This window comes from Cebus imitator, unplaced genomic scaffold (genome assembly GCF_001604975.1).
Source record: "Cebus imitator isolate Cc_AM_T3 unplaced genomic scaffold, Cebus_imitator-1.0 Scaffold224, whole genome shotgun sequence".
NCBI classification, from domain to species: domain Eukaryota; kingdom Metazoa; phylum Chordata; class Mammalia; order Primates; family Cebidae; genus Cebus; species Cebus imitator.
Genome location: NW_016107539.1, coordinates 107156 through 115276, shown reverse-complemented (window position 1 = coordinate 115276; position 8121 = coordinate 107156). Strand labels below are relative to the sequence as shown.

Below are 8121 nucleotides of genomic sequence, written 5' to 3'. Positions count from 1 at the left end.
GCGCGGTGGCTCACGCCTGTAATCCCAGCACTTTGGGAGGCCGAGGCGGGCGGATCACGAGGTCAAGAGATCGAGACCATCCTGGTTAACACGGTGAAACCCCGTCTCTACTAAAACTACAAAAAATTAGCTGGGCATGGTGGCGCGTGCCTGTAATCCCAGCTACTCAGGAGGCTGAGGCAGGAGAATTGCCTGAACCCAGGAGGCGGAGGTTGCAGTGAGCCCAGATCGCGCCATTGCACTCCAGCCTGGGTAAGAAGAGAGAAACTCCGTCTCAAAAAAAAAAAAAGAAGAGAAACATAACAAATAGCCCGACCCTCACTAACGGATGTAAAGAAAAGAAACCAAGCTGACTCTCAATCTAGGAGAAGTGGGAGGCACAGAGGGGGAAAGGGGTTTCGGGGAAACCCAGGATGGAAGGAAGGGGTGTGCAATGGATCAGATCTGGACTGAAGAGGGGGACAGATGGGAAAGAGGAAAGAAGGGAGGGAAAGGGGAAAGAGTGAGAAAGGGGCCGGAGGAAAGTGACAAGGTAAGAAAAGGAAGGAAAGGGCGAGAGGAGGGAGGGGTGGCTGAGAGCAGTTTCGGAGAGCAGGCTGCGTCCCAGTCTGTTTGTGATTAGCGCACAGCCCGGTGCAGAATGGAGTAAACAGAAACTTCCAGGCGTCCCCTCCGCCCCTCGCTGAGGCAAAGCAGAAATCAGATGCTCTGTGATTAATCGTGGAGGATTCAGGACACGACCACAAACGCTGTGTGGACTTGAAATTAACTGCCTGTTCCCAGTCCCCTTGCCAAAATGGGAGTTGGGGGGTGGGACGTGAAGGCGTGGGGGCCCCCCGCCTGCTGGGGACCAGCATGGAATTCCCCCCGGCAGAGCTGGGAGTGACACTGACAGGCAATCGGCGGCATCCAGCAGGCAGCATCCGGGGGGGAGCGGGGCCGGCTGGGGGGCCCCAGGAGGGCTTCCTGGAACCCCAGCTCCACGGCCGCCTGCACCCTGACACAGGCCAGATAAGAATCCCGGCTGCATTATCAGAGCCCGGCAGAGCACCGGCCTCCCTCTACCAGAAGGAAGACTGGGGTTGCAGCAGGTCCTCAAGGCGATCTTCCCAGAGAGTGGGACGGGCGCCTGGTGGCCAGCGTGGATGGACTTTGCCGAGCCCTAGCTGGAGTCCGGGAGTCCCTGGCGAGATGGGAGCAGACGCTTGTTGGTAGCACTAGAGAAAGCAAGGCAGCTGCAAGGAGGCAGGCGGGACGGCACCTGAGTGTCCAGACCTGCTCAATGGTGAGTGTGATGTGACTGATCCCCATGTGTGCCGTGATGCTGCTTTGGGCGGACAGACTTCTGGAGCTGGGGGCACGGGAGGGTGCAGCCCCTTACCCACCGTCCGCCTGGAGCTCCCAAGGCCAGGGGAGGGAACCTGGGTTGAGGATGAGATGACATGATGGTATCGTGCTGTGAAGCCTTGGGCAAGTTATTTGCCCTCTCCAGGCCTCCATGTATCCAATGCTAAAACGGTGGTTGAATTAGGTGATCTTTAAGACACTCTCATGATGACAGCTATTTCTTGCGCATCTGCTATACACCAGGTGCTGTATAGACATTTCTGAATTGTCAGCTCAGGAAATCCCCAGAAGCCCCCTGTGGGGTAGGTATTATTGGTATCCTCATTGTACACCGAGGAAACGGTAACCCAGAGAATCGAAGTGACTTGCTGAGGTCACACAGCCCATCAGTGGCAGAAACGAGAATAAGACCCAGGTTCTTCCAACTTCGCTTTGGCTACACTCTCCTGCACGCCCCCCGTGTTCTGTATTTGGTATTCTGTGTTCCATGGTTCTGCAATTATCCCAAGCAGCAGGGGTGAAGGCAAAGGAGGTATGAATGGAGCATTACCTGCAGGAGGGAGGCCGTCGTGGGGCGGAAGGAGCGGCAGGCTGACATGGCAAGCAGCCTTTTAAAGGATGTGTCAGCCCAGGGTGGGGACTGGCTGCCCTGGCATGGGGCAGGGGCTCCAGGCTTGAATGACGAGTGCCCGATGCAATTTCCTAGACTGGCTGCCTTGTAGGAGGCTCCCTGGGGCAAGAGAGAAGAGAGTTAATATGTCAGTGGTGGAGAGAGCTGGGCGGGGGGAAAGCGGCATATGCCTCAACTAGGTTTTGTTCCAATTTTATTTTGCCTTTGCAAAAAATCTGTTTCAAATCATTCTGGGCCCGTGCAGCGTTTTTGGACAAAACAGAATTGTGAAACACGCACCACGCTTTCCACATGCCTTCCCAGGGGGGAATAACATATTAATATTATCGTAAGCTATTTGCATATATATCCCTGCAGCTGTGGCTGGTAGCGGCCAAGAGATAAGAGGACTGATAAAGTCAGCTCGTGTCTCCTTGGCATGGAAAGGGAGGATGCAGGTTACACTCAGGGGCCAGAAAACACACAGCAGGTGGGGAATCCCTGGGGTGCCAGGCATGGGCCAGAGTGAAAGGTCCCAGCACCCAGATGTGGCCTTTTCTTTTCTCTTCCCTTGGAAAATTCCATCCCGAAGCAGCTCTGTACTGATCCAGGCCTCCTTTCCTTTTGGGGGCTGGCTGTGAACTGCCCCGCCTCCACCTCCCCCCCCCCCCCCGCCACACCTCCCCACCCCCACCACCTTGGGGACAAGTCAGCCCTGAGTTGTGGTCTCAGCTCTGGGAGCCACTTGTCCAGAAGCCCCGCCCCCAGCCCCAGGTAAAATGGGACAATTGGTTACCCTACCCAGTTCCACCCTGGATTTTCTTTGTGACCTTGAGTAAGTCACTTCCCTTCTCTCAGCTTCCTCATCTTTAAAAACAAAGGGATTATTTTAGGAAAGCTCTAAACTTCTTTGCAGCCAGAATTCCATGAGTTGGGTTGAAGAGCACTTAAATTCTGAACTGGGTGAGGGTGTCTGAGAGTAAGATGAAGTTTGGAGTGAGGTGGCTCACACCTATAATCTTAGCACTTTGAGAGGCCGAGGCAGAGGGATCACCTGAAGTCTGGAGTTCGAGACCAGCTTGGCCAACATGGTGAAACTTTGTCTCTACCAAAAATACAAAAATTAGCTGGCCGTGATGGTGTGTGCCTATAGTCTCCTCTACTCGGGAGGCCGAGGCAGGAGAATCACTTGAACTGGGGAGGCAGAGGTTGCAGTGAGCTGAGATCCTGCCACTGCACTCCAGCCTGGGCAACAGAGGGAGACTCCATCTCAAAAAAAATAAAATAAAATAAAAAGAAGTTTAGAGAGGAGGAAAATCACCCGGCCACTTCCCTAGAGAAGTCCAGGAAGGCACTGGAGAGGCCAGAATGAAGGCGGGCTTGGGGAGGACTGATGGCCTGTGGTACATCGGCACGGGTGTCAGTTATAACGACACTATGGTCCTGCAGCTTCTGAGGAGCCTAATGGGTTGTTGAAAGCGTATTGTGATCTTGTGCTGAGTGATTTCACCCAGATGCCCACTGGTTGCTGAGGTCTTCCCCATTAGAACGTCAGTGCTCCCCCAGTTCTTCCTGGGGAGCTCCAAAGGGGTATTTCACGTGCTTCGCAAACCAGTCTTTTTTATTTTATTTTATTATTTTATTTTTTTTTATTTTTTAAGACGGAGTTTCGCTCTTGTTACCCAGGCAGGAGTGCAATGGCGCAATCTCGGCTCACCGCAACCTCCGCCTCCTGGGTTCAGGCAATTCTCCTGCCTCAGCCTCCTGAGTAGGTGGGATTACAGGCACGCGCCACCATGCCCAGCTAATTTTTTGTAGTTTTAGTAGAGGCGGGGTTTCACCATGTTGACCAGGATGGTCTCGATCTCTTGACCTCGTGATCCACCCGCCTCGGCCTCCCAAAGTGCTGGGATTACAGGCTTGAGCCACCGCGCCTGGCCTCTCTTGTTTTATTTTTTGAGACAGTGTCTCTGTCTGTTGCTCAGGGGGGGAGTGCAGTGGTGCAGTCCTGGCTCACTGCAACCTCTGTCTCCTGGGTTCAAGCAATTCTTCTGCCTCAGCCTCCCGAGTAGCTGGGATTACAGGCATGTGCCACCACACCCGGCTAATTTTTGTACTTTTTAGTAGAGACAGAGTTTCGCCATGTTGGCTAGGCTGGTCTCAAACTTCTGGCCTCGCGTGATTCGCCTGCCTGGGCCTCTCAAAGTGCCAGGATTACAGGTGTGAGCCACCGTGCCCGGCCTGGTCTCTTGTTTTGTCTGTGCTTCCTGCTTCCTGTTTCCTCTGAGGCCATTTGGAGGAGCTTCCCTGCCCAGCACAGCGTCCACAGTGCCGGCTCTGTAACTCCCAGTGCTTCCCACTGTTTAGTGCCTGAGGTGAGATGCCCTGGGTTCTGGGCAGATGTGAAGAGACTGGCTTCCTCCTCAGCTCGGCGATGTTCTTAGCCGTGCTGTCCCCACACAGAGAGGTGGTGAGTCAGCTTGTACCAGCTGTGAAAGCTGATGGACAGATTTTTAGGAATGAGGTGAACTGGATGCTAAACACAGCCATTGTTACAAATTAAATTATATGAGCTTATAATTAAATAAATTATATGAAAATCAAAGGTAATCAAGGCCAAGTGTGGTGGCTCACATCTGTAATCCCAGCGTTTTGGAAGGCTGAGACAGGAGGATCATTTAAGCCCAAGAGTTTGATCAGCCTGGGCAACATAGCAAGACCCCATCTCTACAAATAATTTGGGAAAAAACTAGCCGGGCATGGTGGGGTGTGCCTGTCATCCCAGCTACTCAGGAGGCTGAAGTGGGAGGATTGCTTGAGCCCAGGAAGTCGAGGCTGCCGTAAGCTGTGATCGCACCACTGCACTCCGGCCTGGGCCACAGAGCAAGACACTGTCTCAAAAAGATAAAAATCAATCAATAATTTTTTTTAAAAAAGGAAAATATTAACTGGTATTTCTGAAGAATTACACTTCTTGATCAATTGTAACCATAGATTCATTACAGATTTTGCTGAGGGCAAAAATCAACAAAACTGCTACCTATGAATGAATCGATTATATTATACTTACAAAAAAAGAGTATTGTAACTTTTTTTTTTATTTGTAAATTGTGTGGGGCACATTCTTTACATCACTAAAATTTTTTTTTTTTTTTTTTTTGAGATGGAATCTTGCTCTGTCACCTATGCTGGAGGACAGTGGCGTGATTTCGGCTCACTGCAACTTCCGTCCCAGCAGTTCTCCTGCCTCAGCCTCCCGCATAGCTGGGGTTACAGGGTGCCTGCCACCATGCCCAGCTAATTTTTTATGCTTTTGGTAGAGATGGGGTTTCACCATGTTGGCCAGGCTGGTCTCGAACTCCTAATCTCAAGTGATCCTCCCACCTCAGTCTTCTAAAGTGCTGGGATTACAGGTGTGAGCCACTGTGCCCAGCTTACATCAATACAATTTATAATAAACCAAAGTACACATGTGTGTGGATATGCAAATATATGTACTTGCCCATGCACACACGTGCACCACACACTCACTTTCCCTTGGAGAGCTGGTTGCTACACCTCTGCCCGCACACCACGGGTTCCACAGCATCTATGCTTGTGCCAGGGTGTCAAAGATCCTCTCCTGAACAGTCCTCGGCCCTCTTCCAAAGGAATTAAGACCCCAGGCACAGGCTTTGGATGAAAGTCTTTTTTTTTTTCTTTTGAGATCGAGTTTTGCTCTTGTTGTCCAGGCTGGAGTGCAATGGCACCATCTTGGCTCACTGCAACCTCCGCCTCCTGGGTTCAAGTGATTCCCCTGCCTCAGCCTCCTGAGTAGCTGGGATTACAGGAGCTAGCAATGACACCTGGCTAATTTTGTATTTTTAGTGGAGATGGAGTTTCACCATGTTGGTCAGGCTGATCTCGAACTCCCGACCTCATGATCCACTTGCTTTGGTCTTCCAAAGTGCTGGGATTACAGGGGTGAGCCACTACGCTCAGCCTGGATGCAAATCTTTCAACTTCCTCCTCTAGCTTAAAACAAACCAGCAGCCAAACTCCTCTTTCTTGCCCTTAGCACTAGATATTTCAGGATGCTGAAATATCGGGTGGGGTAGAGATCCTGTCTACACCAGCAGCATCTGGGTTCCAGCTCCACCAGCCACAAAGGCCATAGGACGCCCTCTCCATTGTGGCCTCTGTGTCTGCACTTGCGGGGCATTTCTGGAGTCCGTCCGTGACGGCTCCCAGTTAGTCCTGTTCCGTTTCAGGTCTCTTTCCTGCCATTCTTTGTTTTCAGGCACAGCGAATGATGCTTTAACAGAAATGGCATCTTGGAACAAGTCAAAGGAGCGGCTAAGCCAAACTTATAGGAAAGTTCAGACAACTTGCTATTTTTAGAAACTCTAGGAGCCAGGTGGGCCCTTTCCATTGCTGAGGGCCTAAGCCAGCAAGCGCGAGAGGAAAATATTTCTCATTCCCAAGTTCCGCTCTCTTGCAGTCTAGGCCAAGGAGGAGGCCCAGGTGGGACATTAGCTAAGAGAAGCGCAACTGCGAATCAAGAGGAGAGCCATGCCCACAGCAGTTTAAAAGAGAACTAAAAATACCCGTTTTTTTTTTTTTTTTTTTTTTTTGAGATGGAGCCTTGCACTGTGGCTGGAGTGCAGTGGCGCGATTTCGGCTCACTGCAACCTCCGCCTCCCGGGTTCAAGCAATTCTACTGTCTCAGCCTCCAGAGTAGCTGGGACTACAGGTGCCTGCCACCATGCCTGGTTAATTTTCGAATTTTTAGTAGAGATGGGGTTCCACCATATTGATCAGGCTGGTCTTGAACTCCTGAACTCAAATGATCCGCCCGCCTCGGCCTCCCAAAGTGCTGGGATTACAGGCCTGAGCCACATCGCCCGGCCCCAAACAGGCATTTTTATTGTTTTGCGAAGTAGCAAGGGCGCGCCTAAATTTAAACCTTAGTGGCTCTTGTAGTCACCCTGAGTCACCCCCGTTAAGAGCCAGGTGTCTATGCTTTCAGGCCATTCATTCACCCCATCCCTATTTTTCTTTTTTATGTGATTTTAATTTCAAAATTGGGATGATCGTATGCATTTTATTCTGCATTTTCCTTCTTTCAACTGACAGGTCTTCTGGACATTTTTCCATGAGCCCATGAAGACCTAAAACATTCATTTTAATGCCCACATCACAGAAGTCCTAGAAGGTTGTAGGAAGAGCTCAGATTTTTTTTTTTTCTTTTCTTTTTTTTAGAGAGTCTCACTCTGTCGTCCAGGCTGGAGTGCAGCGGCATGATCTCAGCTCACTTCAACCTCTGTTTCCCGGGTTCAAGCGATTCTCCCGCCTCAGACTCCCAAGTAGCTGGGATTACAGGCACACACCACCATGCCTAATTTTTGTATTTTTAGTAGAGACAGGTTTTTGCAGGGTTGGGTAGGCTGGTCTCAAACTCCAGACCTCGGGTGATCCACCCACCTCGGCCCCCCAAAGTGCTGAGATTACAGGTGTGAGCCACTGTGCCCAGCCTATTTTTAAAAAAATTCTATCCCTTCACCAGCTCTTAAGAAGGGCTCAGGGTAGGGCGAGGGGAAAAAAAAAAAAAGAAGGGCTCAGTTTGGATGGCCGTGTCTCTGCTTTATAACCAGGTCTCAAACTTTCTTAACCCCTAAACACTCACAGCAAAAAAGAAATTCTACACTGGACGCAGTAGCTCACACCTGGAGGCCAAGGCAGGAGGATTGCTTGAGATCAGGAGTTCAAGACCAGCCTGGTCAACATAGCAAGACTCTACACACATATTTAAAAATATTAGCTGGGTGTGGTTGCATGCACCTGTGGTCCTAGCTACTCAGGAAACTGAGGCAAGAGGCTTGCTTGAGCCAAGGAAGTTGAAGCTGCAATGAGCCATGTTTGTGCCACTGCAATCCAGCCTGAGTGAGTGGCAGAGTGAGACCCTGTCTCAAAAACAAACAAATGAACAAAAAAGAAATTCTGTTGGCTCCCCTGTCAACTTGTACCCAGAAGCTGACAGCTCTCTGTCACCTCCACTTCCTTCACCCTGGTCCCAGTGGCCATTGTATCTCTCTCTGGACTATTCCATATATTCTTATTTTCTTAAGTGTCCCCTGCTGGAATGTGAGTTTCCTGAAGGTAGGGCCTTTTTTTTTTTTTTTTTT

At 50.6% G+C, this 8121-nt stretch overlaps 1 protein-coding gene across 1 annotated transcript in view; it reads left to right on the top strand.

The window, feature by feature from the left end:
• Positions 1-425: 425 nt before the first annotated feature.
• The window catches only part of RIPOR3 (RIPOR family member 3), a 105962-nt gene continuing 98266 nt past the window's right edge, over positions 426-8121 (top strand). The window contains exon 1 of the mRNA XM_037727242.1: positions 426-1285. Within this exon, the coding sequence (XP_037583170.1) occupies positions 1283-1285 (3 nt within the window). The 5' untranslated portion in view covers positions 426-1282. The remainder of the gene's footprint in view (positions 1286-8121) is intronic.